Raw genomic sequence first — 15,249 nt, forward strand, 5'->3', positions numbered from 1 at the left:
AGGTCGTCCAGGGTGTTCATTTTCGACCGTCTCACGTCCCTCACTAAATCTTTTGTGCCACTCAAACACACGTGCACGAGACAGGTAGTCATTCCCATAGGCCGTAGTAAGCATTTGAAAACATTTTGTTCGAGTTTTGTGCAATTTTACTAAAAACTTCACACATCCAACTTTTAAACTTAGCATTTTTTTGGCACTCAATAGACTCACAATCAATTGAACGTCAGTGTTGCAGCTTGTCGTGCAGGTTGAAGGTTACTACGTATGCAGTTATAACCGGTTCTGACTTTGTTTACTAGGTGGAATCAGTCGTTATTTAATAGACATACCTCGTATGTGATTGATTAACTACTGAATATTATCGTGGAGTCGTCTATTCCAACAGTCTGATCTTTGCTGGCTAATGTAAAAATAAGGTTCCCTTTATTGTGTAATAATTTTATGGCTTAGATAAAAAATCTCTTTAAGTGTTTTAACGAATCAATGTATCGTTGGAATATTGTTTATGGGCTGTGTTTGTGAAGGGTTATTTCTGTCTCATGATTTGTTAAATTGTCATCAGACTATAAAAGACAAACAGTTTTTTCTATTGGCTGTATACTATAAATTGTATATGCTGGGAATGCCCTCTGATGAAGTCCTAATGATGAAACACAAAGGGCATGACCTATCACAATTCAAGCAGTGCAGTAACCTCTGTGGTATCATAGGCCGGTCTGCTGTGTTTAGCAGCTAAAGCATCCTCTGTTGGATGTCTATGCTGTGCTTTTATGTTTCTCTGGTATGCAGATTAATTGTAAAACTTTTGAACAGCCTAATAAAATATTGCGTTAATGCACTATGAAGTGCCCCCTTTGTGTTACTTTTACAGAATCTTTTTAACCCATGAGGAGTCTGGGAAATCAGGGGTTGTAAGAAGACTGAACAAGAGTCCTGGTGCACGGAAGCATTCTGGATATCGTTTACTGAAAAGACTATTTGAATGCAGCAGCTGGTTTTGATTCTGAACAATTGAGTATGGTGGTACATGTTTTTTTGGGGGGGTTTTTTAAGTGGAGATTTATTTATTATGAATTTTTCCTCTCTCTCTCGAAAATAACATTGCCAGTGTGTCATTTTTAAAATTGAGGAGAGGATGAAAGACAGCATCAAACTAAGTAAACATTAAGGTAATACCATCATCCCCACAAGACCATTTCAGTGGGGCCAGATTAAGTTGTTGATTGTTATGTCGTGGGTCAATCTAGAACATGGTGCTCAGGAATTATGGAGTGGTGGAGGCAAATTGAAACCAGGCTCCCAAATGTGGTCAAATTAATTTTTTGCACCCAAAAGGTTTTTTTTCTTCCCTCCACAGATCTGAACCAAATTTTATTCTCAACATGCTGGAGGGGAGACAGGCACAAGTCTTCACAACATTTAGTTATATAAAAGTAGGCTGCATTTATAATAGGAGAAACAACTTTACTGGACTATGCTCCTAAACTAGGGAGGCAAAAGAAAGCAAACAAGGGGGAAAAACACAATTTAGTGTTCAATATCTGTTAATTTTATCAATTGCCCCCCAGAAATTGAAGTGCTTGGGACAATGCCACCATATTGATGGAATCGTCTCTATGCCCATAGCGATACCAACATAAGGGGGAATAAGCTGGGGATATCTCATGGGTACAAGGGTGTGAATATAATATATATATATATATATATATAATTTTGTATCACTTTTCTTTGATTAAATAAAACTCTTTAAACAATAATAAATTTTGCAATTCATTGAAGAGTCCGGTCAGTGCTTTCTGGAAATTATAAAAAAATATATAAATAAAGAGAGAGAGATCAAAAATATATATTTATTATCAGAGAAAAATGTCAAGAATAAAGATTTGTACATTGGTTTTTAAGATGTTCTATCTACAAGTGGATGTTGAAACCTTTCAACTATAGATACTGCCCTTTTATACACTTCAGTTGGGCATACTGCCATAATGTACTTTTCATTTACAAGAAAATACACACACACACATTACAAGTGCTGTAATGCATTTAAAAAAAAGTGATTCAATATATACAGCTACACAATCATTTTATGCATCAATCAATCCACAGTCGTAATACAGACTTCTATCATTTGTTGTCATGTCTGTAGTAAATATGGGTAAAAGTTTGTCATAAGTCTGTAGCAACTGCGGTTAAAATTTTCATTCTACAAGTTTTTCATATTTCCTGTACACTTTACAAATCTATTATTTATAAAACTAATTTTCACAAAGTTTACACATGTAGTTTTCCCCTCACTACAAAACATCTATGCAGTGACATTTAGAGACAGTTCCATAAGCTGTAACTCGAACAAAGTTAATTTTTCAAAAAGGGGTTTTTTTTTTTCATCCATCATTGGACAATTTGATGGCTTGTGACTTTTATTCTCTTGTACTTTTATACAGTGCATAGGAGTATTTGTTTTAATGCGGTTTCTTTTGACAAGGACAAAAACAGCAAAAAAAACAAACATTGTCAGTCCCCATAACACACTTTGTAATAAGCCCCTTTCTACCCAATTAAATGTCCTTAGCTCAGAAGCCCTTGCCCTACGTGAAAAGATAGACAATTGTAAAAGTGTGTGTGTGTTAGACCACTGACCACCAGTCTGACAAGTGCTGGCAGGTTTGGGCAATAACGTCCAACATTTTACATTATTATTGCAAAGTATTATACTGCCCCCACCCGGCTGGCAACATTTTCTGGGGAGAACATTGCAACTGCATGTTGAGGTTGCACCAACAGTAAATACATAGTGTGGGCAGAATCTGGGAAAATCATTTTTTTTATAACATAAGTTTCATTATAGAACCCATTCAGAAGTCTTCCATATTCTTACAGTAAGTGCAACACCTCAAATGTAAGTAACATTTACAAGTATATTCTATACACATACCTTACATTTGGTTGACTTGTTTGAACCAGAATAAATCGGGTACATTTCTTCAACTTTTTTTTCCCCCTCCAAACTACAAGAGTACGCAATAAAAGGGCTTGTATGCTTCACTTCCGTTAAATGAGGATTGTGCTAAAACTTTGAATGACAGAGCAGTTTTCAGTGCTATAATGGATGGGATATGACACTTAAACATGTCAAAGCAGCAACTTAACAAACTCCTTAACACCACTGCAGTATAATAAGCTTAAATGTCAGCAGCATTAAAGACATATAAGACAGGTCAACAACTACTTTTAACATTTTAAAAGTAAGCATATATGGGAGTTCTTACACCCATAGCCTCTCCCTTAAAGCGGATGACGCCAATATTTCCCCATTAAAGTGACTTTGGCAGCATTAACAGATCTCCATACACCTTATGTACTACTGTAGTTACTGTGCTGAATGAATGAATTCAGCACAGGTGACTGCAATAGTAAATAAAGTAGCAAGTATGCAGGCACCACATTTTGTGCAAGAGGAAGGGGTCACGGAAGGTCTGCATAAGCACAGCATTCTATATTGAGCTTAATGCTTCACTGATGAAACAAATGTAAACGGTTTCCAGATGAGCACTGACCAGGAATGGCGAGGCACAGTATCAGTATGGCATGCAGGCTGGCAATTGCTCAGTTGAATTTTAAATTCCTGTCCAAATTATTTGCTCTACAAACTGTTGGCATTTGCAGACCGTATGTATAGGCCTTGCTGCAGTGGTTCTTTTTGCAGCAGGATCTATATATACGGTCGGCAGATGACAACAGGTGTAAAAAGCAAATAATCTTGGTGTAATACACAAGTGATGCCAATATTGTATAAACAGTGCGTTTAGTACTTTTTAGGAAAACTTGTCCATCTTAAAGTCACTCCTTACTGCAAATGATTACAAGAAAACATGGAGACTAGTGACTGATATAACCGCATTCGGCCTGTGGTCTCCTGCCTATACAATTACAGAACTCTTCTGTGACTCCCAAGATCCTTATAATTTACTGTATTACATTATTTCATATTTCCATTTGTTATAGAAAGTTATTTCATTGGGTTCTTGAATAACACTTTCAATTTGTATATCTGAATAAAGGAGCTTAAAAGTAAGAGGCAGACTAAAAACGGGCTGGTTCTGTTCAGCTTTGCATCAGTTCGCACATCATATAAAGCATGTAAGCACTAATGTGCTATAACTCATAACAGCCAGATAGCACCTTTCATGGGCAAGTAGTACTGAAAAACTCCCAAGGGAGCACTATGGCAATATTTTTTTAGTTATCCTCAATTAAGAGAACTAAAAGTGAAATTATGTGTGTTGTAGTAGTTACCAAACCTTTACTTTGCTTAAGATATTCAGCACTATATTTACATTTGTCACACAGCAAGCTATTGTTTTCTGCTATCATTACTAGAAAGTCATCTGTTGCATTTAGATTATATAGGAAAATAAATCTTCCCCCACAACCACAGCAAATGTCTCCAGTTCTGGATATGTTCCTTAGACTTAAACACATGTATTTGGAACGATATTAGTAGTAATTTTACACACGGTAACGTGAATTTTAGATTGTGCAGTATTATATAGACGCAAGTGTGGCAATCACAATAAAAATAGGCCTGTTGCTGGTCTTGAAGTTATGCAGCTCTGAGCTTTGTCAAGATTTACAGGGAATTTAAGCCATGTGTAAAATTGAGATATTGCCTCCCTGTGTCGTCCCCGAACGTCATGCGGCCTGGCCCTCCCTGACGTCATGGCCTACTACTTTGCAGCACAACTGGCTCATCTCTGGAAATGGATTGGGGAGTTTCCTTAGAGGATGTACAGGGCTCGATAGACCAGACCTCCCATACAAGCCTTATTGGGCACAAGAGTCACCAGAATGGTCCCGCCACTGCTTAAGCAGGTTTTAATGATCTGGAACAGTTGAAACTCAATGTGCTGGATGTGGCAACTTCATTATAGGTTAATTGCACTCTACCGGAGCTGTAAAAATTAAGACTATTTCCCAGATGGCAGGCTGCGAGTATTATTTCTCTGGGGCAATTATATTCTGGGGGCACCCTCAAATCTTTTGCAGAGTTACAAGTAGACTTTCAATTACCGAATAATTTAGGCTATACAATCCTACAGTAACGTCACGCCCCGATGACACTTTGGTAGCACCCCTCACCTTTGCTCTAGACCCTCTCCGCGTACTCCTTAAACTAATGGGTTCCAAAAAGACCATCTCAATGTTATATGCCAATGTACTCTCCATACGCACTCCTGATGACCTGGCTAGACTGCGACAGGTTTGGAAACTGGACCTGGGAGCATTGACCAACATGCTCGACTGTTCCCGTGAGGCCATCTCCTGTACCAGGTACAGGCAGGTTCAGCTGTACATTTTACATAGAGTGCATTACTCTCCCCACAGGTTGCTCCAGATGGGTGCCCCGATCCGACTAACTGTCCAAAATACGGAGGGGCAGGAGACTTTTGGTGGCAGATGGTGGAGTGTATTCAAGACACAGGTATTCCACTGTTCTACCCAATAGACCTGCATATTTGGTTTGGGAGTTGATTTACTGCTGGGAAGGTCTGCAACCAGATATGCCCTTCATCTTTTCACCCTAGCTAAGGTTGCTGTTGCTAGAGGGTAGATGGCACGAGAGGGGCCAGACTTCGATGTCTGGGTAGCCCTGGTTAATGTAGCTGTGGGTGATGAGCGATTCACTTATCAGTCCCGAGGCACCATGCCAAAATATTACAATAAACTTTGATCCTATCTGAAAATTAATTAATCCTTGGTCGGTCCACCTAAATCCCTATAAGCACTTTAGACATCACTAGCTGACTCCAGTCACAGATTTATCCTACTGGCTGTAATTAATATCGCTATCTACCCTATATGGAAGAAGGAATGGAATGTTACTGTTTTTTTCTCTTTTTGTTAAAATATTATTAAAAATATTTGAGAAAAAAAAAAAAAGGTGAGATATTGCACGTAATCTGCAAACTGCAGAACTGGCCCATCGGCTTCTCCACCTGCCCTACGCATACATGGGTGTAATGGAGGGGGCAAACTAGTAAAGCGCTAGTACCTTGCTCAGGTGGCTCAGCAGGCCCCCTTCAGGAACACACTATTTCATGGACACCTTTATCGATGCATCAGACATTGTCTGTAAAGACAATGACACAAAAAGGTATTGTCGCCAAAGATGCATTTACACAACATTTTTCCGGGAAGAGCTGTTTTTAGTACATGAAAGACTGGTAATATCACAAAGGCAGGTCGCTGTGTGGTTTTCTAATATGAAAAAGAGCGTTCTCAGACCCAATATCAAAATAGTTTTTCATAAAATGTAACATAAAGTACTACCAATGTCTTGAAAGGGTAAATATCACATCTGTTGTAGAATGTAGCAACAAACTAGTTTGTAAGTACTATAGCAGTACAAAGGGTTAGATATTAGACATCACACATACAGAACAAGGACAGATTGGAAGCATTCCCACATACTCTGTCACTTTTCATTGCCTGAGTATCCCCATTAGTGCCAGGAACTGGATGTTTTACAGTAGAGCAGATTATCCAAAAACACTGATCCCTTTCTGAGGCTGACTTTTAAAAGACAATGACAACCTCAACGCATGTATAATATACATACATGTTGACAAAAACCTTACATTTATTAAATAAATTAGAAAATAAAATCACAATAGTGCATTTATAAAAATGCATATTAAAAGATCAGCTTGAGGTATGATATAAACACCCCAAGTGAAAATAAGGGGACCTAAAAACATCAAGATCACCGTTATATGTATTGCAGATTTGATTTTTAGATTTCACATTCTAATACAGCTCATTAATAAATGTAAGGTTTGATATAGAGATACATACCTACATCACGATCTTTTAAAAGTCACACTCCGAACGTGGAAATCAATGCTCTTACCTATATCTACAGCTGTGCTTCTGGGTACAGGAGATTGAAGCTTAATGGTCTGCTTGCTCAGAAACCTCTCTGCAGCTTTTGACAGGTGTGGTGTGATGAGCCACAGGAATATGGCTCCACTCTGCTCAGCATGAAGTTCATGAACTGAACATTACGTTGTAAAGTTCTGTAGTTACTTAAATAGTTAAGTGACGGGCATCCACTTATTTGGAAAAAAAATTCAGGAAGTCATCAAATTCATCTGCATGTTTATCAACAAACTTCCTTGTTCTTTGTTTGATAGACTGAATGTCTTCATCTTCCTGGAAAGATTCCTGTAAAAACACAATGTGGCACGTCTTACAAGCACAGCATTTAACAAAGCTTTTATGGTTCCACATGGTGAGAATGTTACTTAAAAAGGGTAAACCATATTAGGACCTTCTACAGCATTCAAGACAGATTTGTTTGTTTAGGGCTTCTGTCTAGATACAACTCATGCTAAGGTTATATTCCTGGCACATTTATTTTTGATGTCCTTGGCTATAATATATTTAAGGTCAAGTTCCACTTTAACACTTGATTTTAGACATGTGAAGGATATGATATACATTGGATGTGCATGTTATTTAAACTCAGTTTTTAGTTTCTGATATAAGGTTTCCTGACTCTCAAAGACTATTTAGAGGACCAGAGAGAAGAATCTACACCACAATTATTATTAGGTGGGTAGGACCGGTTTCCGCTATGGGACTAGGTTGAACAACCCATTTTCTTTGCAATTCCACAAAGGCTTTCAAAAATATCAATACTGTAATACTAGTTCTCTCTCTCTATAACACGCCCTTATTACTGCCAGGTATATTTGAATGTAGCACATTTTGTGTCACCCTCTTTACACCTCACTAGTTATGTTTTAAAGTGGTGAGATATAGAGAGGGACCACTGTATAAATAGCCAACAAATCTGATTATTCATACTATACCTCATCACTTTCATCAGATGGATAGAGGTATGAAATTCCTGTGTTTTTAATGCCATTTTCTACCAACTGTCTTAAACTCCCGGCAACTAAATGTAGCTCTTCTTCTTCTTCATAAGCATAGATCTTTCCATCTTCTGCCACAAGAATGATATACTGCCATGGTGTAGGGTGTAGGGTGGTGGCCATGCTTCCAGAGCACTCCAGGGTGCCCAGGATTTCCATTCTTGTACTTTTCGGGAGGTAGACATGTTGCCATCCTTCAAGCATAAATTTCTGACCCATGTAAATAGTGCCGTTTAGATCACAGATTCGAAGGTATTTGCCATCATTCAAGTACCACAAGGTTTCCTTATTTCTTTGGACAAAGCTGGAGACCGACTCAAGATCATCAGCTGTAGAGGGAGGAACAATTAAACTCATCATGCCTAGCTCCAAACAACAAACCAGTATCAAACATGGAAGGCTCTTCTACTCAAGTTGGAGAAATATGTGATGAAACACTAGAAACAGTTTATGGATTATATATTTATCAAATATTTTTAAACTATCTACACAGCACTTCGTAATTTGAGAGTCTCTCCAATTTAAAGTGTAATCCAATTGCACAGTTCAAAGAAAGCATGTTTTATTAAAGAAAAGCAAAACAGACCAAGCTACATGAAAGTAAGTGAAATTTATTCTCATTACTTTCAGCTTATTCATGACTGCTATGAAAAAATAAGATTCCAAATCCAGTCCTCAGGGAGCCCTAACAAAGCAGGTTTTCCAGATCTCTTCGCTGGAGCACAGGTGTATTCATTACAAATATAAAAAGATCCACAGGTGCTACCTGTTACTTGGGACCTGGAAAACCTGCACTCTTAGGGCTCCCCAAGGAATGGATTTGGGAAACATGGGTATAAGGTGATCCTCAAGGAAGTTATACATTCCATCCTGAAACTCTCATAAATCACGTGATACAAGCAGCAGGAGCATGTAGCTTGGGATTGTAGGTTTGCAAGCAGGAACCTCTTACTTCAATATCTGGCACAATAAAAATTTTTTTAATAATTCCCATGCTTAGGCCCAGTAAGCTGCATCATGGTGTTGCTTAGAGGAGAGCTCTCAGGATTGACTAGTTTTCCTATTTGTGGTGGTGTGTAGTGGAAAATGCCATCAGGAAAGGTGTTCAAGAAAGAGACCAAAAAAAGAGTAGTAGAGTAGACCCCTGAACCCTTTAGCAAGAAGTGGGTGTCAATATGGATGCTTGTTTTCCAATGTAGAAGTAGTAATAAAATCCAGAGACAATATTTTCAATTGGTTATATGGAGGTGCCGATGTCTTATCAGAGTTTAGAGGAGTTTTAAACATTAACTTTCCATTGCAGGGAGAGGCTTAGGTATTGAATTGCGTATAGGTTTAGGTCTTGTAATAAATCTGGATTATGAAATATTAATTTATGGAATGAGAAGACCCCCATTCAATATTTATTATTATCTTTTCAGTATATTCTGGGTTCTTGTAAGATCAAGGCACTGCTTCTTTAGTAAGTATGGTTTCTTGCAGGCTTATTGCTCCACACTTTGGGTTTTCTATTGATGGGAAGTAGCTTTAAATCTTGAAATAATTCACTCTGTTCTTTAATATATTTTATGGATAGGTTTTGATCATTGCATTCAATAAAGAGGTACCCCCAGCAATATCTAATTTGATGTGACCGTAGAATTTTAGACCAGGTTTAAGTTCCCTTCTGCGTGATAATGCGTAGGGTGTTCGATTTGGATAGAAATATAGTACTGGGATAGACCTTTGCATTTTGCCAATGAGAAGCAAGTTCACAATACACATTCACGTCCTCCAACTAGTAAGACTCGTAAAGGCGATACTTAGCTTGTTGCCATGGAGTGCCGGGTGGAATTCATGCATGTTGCGATCCTCTCATTGGATGTCTGTGAGAAGAATCTAACATGGTTGGCTCCGATTCTCTGGTCTTGGATCATTGCGGTGCCCAGAGTAAAATGGTGGGAACTGGTCCCCAAGTTCCAGTCGTGGTGGTTAAATAAAAAGTAAGACTAAGTTAATGATACCACTTTCTACCTTATTCTGTTCTATTGTCCATTTAATTTTATTCTATTACCACATCCTTACCACTTTACAGCACTTGATATGATCTATGAAATCCACATTGGTTAGAAACATATTTGTGTCAATGTAGAGGAAATTCCAGCTGCCATTATCACTTCTTTGGAGCAGAAGTGCAATCTGGTTATCACATTTCAGGGTATTGTGCTCTGTGAGCTATCAGCAATCAGAGAGGTCAGGTATTATAATGCAGAATAAATCTTTAAGAAATGTATGCAAATCCACTATGGTCTCTGGGATCCCTTTAAGCCTTATGTTGTACTTGTGGGATCTGTTTTCTAAGTCTTCCTGGTGATCTCTCAGATAATTATTCTTAGGTATACAAATCGCTAATGGTGTTGTCAACTCTAACGTTTGTCTCTACATGCTGGACTCAAGTTCACAGGGCTGCAATATCTCAGGATAACGCCTCAGCTGGTTTAGAAAGCTCAGACAGCAAGTGCATTTCAATATCAGCAAATTTCTTGAGTTCAGTAGTTACCTCAGATAGCTCACCATCGTCCTTGGAGTGCTGCAATACAACAGCATCTTGGCATATCGCTGCTTCCATAAGAAATCTGTCGACTCGGAGCACAATGTTGACTTTTTCAGTTTAGGATACAGGACTATAAGACTGCTGTGAATATGGCTCAGGCGAGTATCATTTATCAAAGCGTTTGTTTGGTGAAAAGCAGTGTATTTGAAATAAAACTCAGCTGGGCAGAAGTTTGTTTTAAGCTGCCAGCACAAATCATACATGCGTCTCTCGCAACAGTGAAATCTGTAGTTTATTTGTTTCAAAGCAGACAGGCTTCTTTTGGCAATTCATTAGAATAAACATTTACTTTATGAAATGACTGTTGGGGAACAATTAGCTGAAATATGAAGAGAGAAAAAACAAAACAAAAAACTAAAACTTTTCTAGCATTCCTCCATAGTTTCCAGGATCTCCCCTGCCCCCCCCCCCCCCACCACACACTCTGCATACAAGAGTCTTAACTATGTGGGTGCACACTTATCAAATGCAATAACTACATCGCCTTAGAGACAGAGGCTCCGAGCACAACATACATGTACTGTGGCCTGTCAGAAGCAAGGTATACATAAAAATGGTTTACTGGCAAGTGCTCAAGATCTGCACTAAAATCAGAGCAAACAATCAGACATCAACTTTCATTGCTTCACTTGTATTATTAGGCAGATACAGTTCATGTCCGATTGCTTAATACTATGGTGTTCGTTTAGATGTAACTTTAGAGAATTGATGTTGGTAAATAATAGAATTGTGCCTCAACAGTATGAAAACACAATTGTTCTACACCTCCCCCTTGTGTCCACTAGAACATGTTTTCTTCACACATTGCTGCTACATTCAACCACAACTCAAGAACTACACATACCATAATTCCCAACGAGCAACACCAGATTATGATCATTCTTGCTAGTGTAAGTATGTTTACATATAATACAAACATAACTACATGCATGCACCCACCCCAACTGGCACAATGCTGTGTATCTGGCTCCCTTCCTGCCCAGTAACCATAGGGAGTTAAGAGAACTTACGTTTCTTTTCTAGTTTCTTGATTAACGTTTCCCCTTCTAAGATACGGATAACCTTTTCTCCTTCTAGGATACACTGTTGGTGCTCATCAGATTCACTTTCCAACATGGAATTCTGGAATAAAGGCTGTTCCAGAGTGTCTTTATCTTTAGAATAAGATTGCTTGTGAAATCCATTTATCCGTCTATTAATGAAAAATAAAAGCTAATATGCTTTAGTTCTTCAAGTACAAAACGGTGTATGATGTAGCAACTAATTCTTAATAAAAAATACTGTGCAGATCACAAACATTTGAATATAGAGAAAAGTAAGGCACCTTGGTAAATCGCAGCCGGGTGATAATTTCTCTGCAGGAGGTAAGCAGGACATCATCTCCAATATACCTCTTTTTCAACGTTCCTAAGCCAATCCAAACCAACAATCCTCTAGAAATAAAAACAGGCAAATGAATACCAAAATCTATAAAACTAACAAAAATATCACCAGCAGGGACCACAAAGGAATAAATCACTTTTTTGCGAACCTATACTAGTGCTTTTCACTATACTGGGCTCATTTAATAACAGTGCTAAGTGAACAAAAATGTTCTAACATGAAGGAATCAGATGTTTTCTTATACTCTCTGCACTATACTATACAATACAAACAGAACTATTGGACTTAGGCTAGATGAGAGTCAGGATAGAAAGGTGTAAAAAAAATATGTTTCAATGATCATCAGTCTACCACAGGTTATAACTATAGAAAACAAATTCTTGGTACATACTTTAAAAAGATACCGTTTGCACAAATGCAAAGCACAAGTTTTAATGAGACAAGGTTCAGATTTGGAGAGGATGAGTTGTAGCAGTTGATGAACAGACCTGGGGATAATAGAGATGAAAGATGGTTAGCTGTTGTGTCGATTAACTGTGCATTAACTTACCCTTTGGGGCCTATTTATTAAGGTCCCTTTAGCCTAAAATGCAGTATAAGTATGGTAGTTATTTATAACCATAGTACCACAGCAGATAACGTTGAAATCTTTTGCGGTCCCACTATTATCGTATGCAAAAGCAGTCCCCATAGGTTTCTACGGGGACTGCTATTTTGCACGATTTAACAAATTTGCCCGCAATAGCTAACGCCATCTGAAGCCTAAAGGGAGAGCATTGCGGTAGAGAAATCTTTGGATCCCTCACCATAGCTTACCTGAGTTCAGGGAACTATCGCAAGTATGTCTCTGCGCATGCGCAAAGCAACGTTGTCATAGTGACTAGAAGAGCCAGACAAGACTTTTAAGGCACGTGAAATCATAGTCAGAACAGACTATCAGATGCGCTGTCCCGGGATTATTTTTTAATAAATGTGGACGAAAAATAATTTGTTATTGTTGCAAAACCTGTTAAGTGTGCTCTTGCGTGAGAAAACCAACGTAGTGTAGAAAAAAACTCAACATGTCTCCCCTTACACTGTAAGATCCATGACCACTGCATGCATTATAGATGTCACAGCATATCTGGCTGAAAATCTGGATATATTGCCTGTATAAGTGCCAGGTTCCTAGGGTAAAAAGTCCCAATATGACACTAGCCTAATGGGGAACTGAGGACATCACAACTTCCATATCTGGTCTTGTCACTGACAGCAATGGAAGGTATCACTGATCATCAGCACATGTAATTGTGACTTGTTCCAATAGGATTTAATAATTTGCCTCACATGCATTAATGTCATATTTATAGAAAATACCAACTGCACACGAGGCTAAAGTTAGCTTCTTATTCATGCTCCAGTTTCTTATTCAGAAAAGCTTTTTTTAAAGGGTTAAATCAAGTTGGATTACTGATTTCACATCAGAATAACACTAAAGTGTGTCCCTTATGCAAACTGCAATAGTATTTAGCCTGATCCAACAAGGTTTTGGCCATGAAATCAGGGGGCAAAATGGGCACAGATAGCTTTTTGATCATTTTGAATAAGTAGATGTAGTTTTGCAAGCATTAAATGCCATTGGGCCACCAATTAGATAGTGGGAATCAACAAAGGGTGATCAATTACATAGAAAAACATTTCTCTTTTACCTGGGCCAACACTGTAGTGGTCATGTGTTTTATATGTAACGGACCACCCTGTGTTGATTCCCACTATCAAATTGGGAGCCCAACGGCATTTAACTCTTGCAAAACTACAGCTACATATTCAAAATGATAAAATATGGTGACTTTTCCCCCTGATTTCATGCCCAAAACCTTTTTGGGCAGGCTAAATACTATTGCAGTTTGTATAAGGGACACTTTAGTGTTAATGTGATTCAACTTGATTTAATCCTTTAAAAATAAGCTTTTCTGATCAAGAAACTGGAGCATGAATAAGAAGTTAATAAGAAGCTGGTTGAATAAGAAGCTAACTTCAGCCTGTTAAGGGGTCTATGCATCAAGCAAAAACTTACTTAAAACATGCGGAAACAGCTGTTTCCACATCTTTTAAGTAAGTTTGCTATGTGTTAACTGCATAATGAAGATTTCATAGAAATCTCCTCCGTTTAGGCCGATACCGTGCAGCATCGCCGTCCCCATAAATTACTATGGGGACTGCGATGTTCTGCAATGCATGAACCTTTGATAAGCTCATCTCATGATGGCGTTACCTGTCATTTCCTATGGGATTCTGCTGGAGCCTCTCTGGCTACGCAGAATCCGGTACAGTGGAAGTGCTGTGCAATTACGCACAGCACTTCCTCCTGTCACTGGCAGCGCTAATCTGTCGGTAAGCAGGAAAAAAAGATCGCAGGAGAGGGGTCAGTTCGCTGGGGCTCCCGAAGTAGCCCCGGCATGGTGCATCTTAGCGGTACCTAAATATGCATCACTGCGATGTATATTTAGCTGTACCGCATATTATTGATGCATAGACCCCTAAATATATTAACAGTTAATTTCTTGTAATATTATTCACTCATATTTCAAGGAGATGCTAGCACAGATACAAGACCACACAAAAAAATTAAAGATAAATAGCAGTTATTCACTAGTGGTACACATGTGATTCATTAATTAATACATATAAACTTTGTCACATTTAAGATATCCAGATATTTTCCTGTTTAACAAAACATTAAAACCAGTGAACAATAAAAATATATAGCATTTCGAAATATAGAAGACTGGTAAATGTTTGGTAAACTTTATATAGGGGCAAATGTAGCATTTCTCTCAAGGGGTTTTCAGATTTGTTTTTTTCAAACATAAAATAAAATTCTCTGTATACAGATACCCTATATATTCTATTTAAAGCATATAGTACACGTATGCTATATGCCCCCTGCTCCAGTGATGTATACGTGTGCAGACCTAGACATGGGAGTGTACACACGTCCGTCATATAGGTAACATACAGTGTACAGGGGGAGCTCACCCCCCCTCACCTAATGTGTATGCGGCTCTAACAGCTCACCCCATATAGAGACACGATCACACTAGCAGGCACCGAGGCGGGACGGTACATAAGTACAGTTACAGAATCAGACAATGTCAGTGCTACGAGTTCATGGATTAAAAGAATATAAAGCGCTACTTACCGGGCAGCTTAGAAGGTTGTATCCGGTGTAAGTAGTGTAGACATAAGTGATATACCTATCAGAACCGAAGAGGTGTATCACTTATGTATACACTACCCCACCGGACACCCTGTCCCCGTCTAGGTCTGTATAATACTGACTAGCGAGCTGTAAGA

At 38.4% G+C, this 15,249-nt stretch overlaps 1 protein-coding gene across 1 annotated transcript; it reads right to left on the reverse strand.

The window, feature by feature from the left end:
• Positions 1–1,836: 1,836 nt before the first annotated feature.
• LOC142161315 (uncharacterized) lies at positions 1,837–15,249 on the reverse strand. The gene is made up of 6 exons (XM_075216829.1): positions 15,095–15,249; positions 12,305–12,401; positions 11,855–11,963; positions 11,541–11,722; positions 7,875–8,266; positions 1,837–7,224 (listed from the first exon to the last, which is right to left on the reverse strand). Exons 3-6 carry the CDS (start codon positions 11,908–11,910, stop codon positions 7,114–7,116), a joined length of 741 nt encoding a protein of 246 aa, XP_075072930.1. The 5' UTR covers positions 11,911–11,963; positions 12,305–12,401; positions 15,095–15,249; the 3' UTR covers positions 1,837–7,113.

The sequence above is a fragment of the Mixophyes fleayi genome, chromosome 6, assembly GCF_038048845.1.
Source record: "Mixophyes fleayi isolate aMixFle1 chromosome 6, aMixFle1.hap1, whole genome shotgun sequence".
Lineage (NCBI taxonomy): Eukaryota > Metazoa > Chordata > Amphibia > Anura > Limnodynastidae > Mixophyes > Mixophyes fleayi.

Coding starts and splice junctions, on each gene's coding strand:
- LOC142161315 (XM_075216829.1), bottom strand. CDS start 11,910: ATGATGTCCTGCTTACCTCCTGCAGAGAAATTATCACCCGGCTGCGAT. Junction 11,723..11,854: donor CCCGGCTGCGATTTACCAAG/GTGCCTTACTTT, acceptor TTTCATTAATAG/ACGGATAAATGGATTTCACA. Junction 7,225..7,874: donor CATCTGATGAAAGTGATGAG/GTATAGTATGAA, acceptor GTGTTTTTACAG/GAATCTTTCCAGGAAGATGA.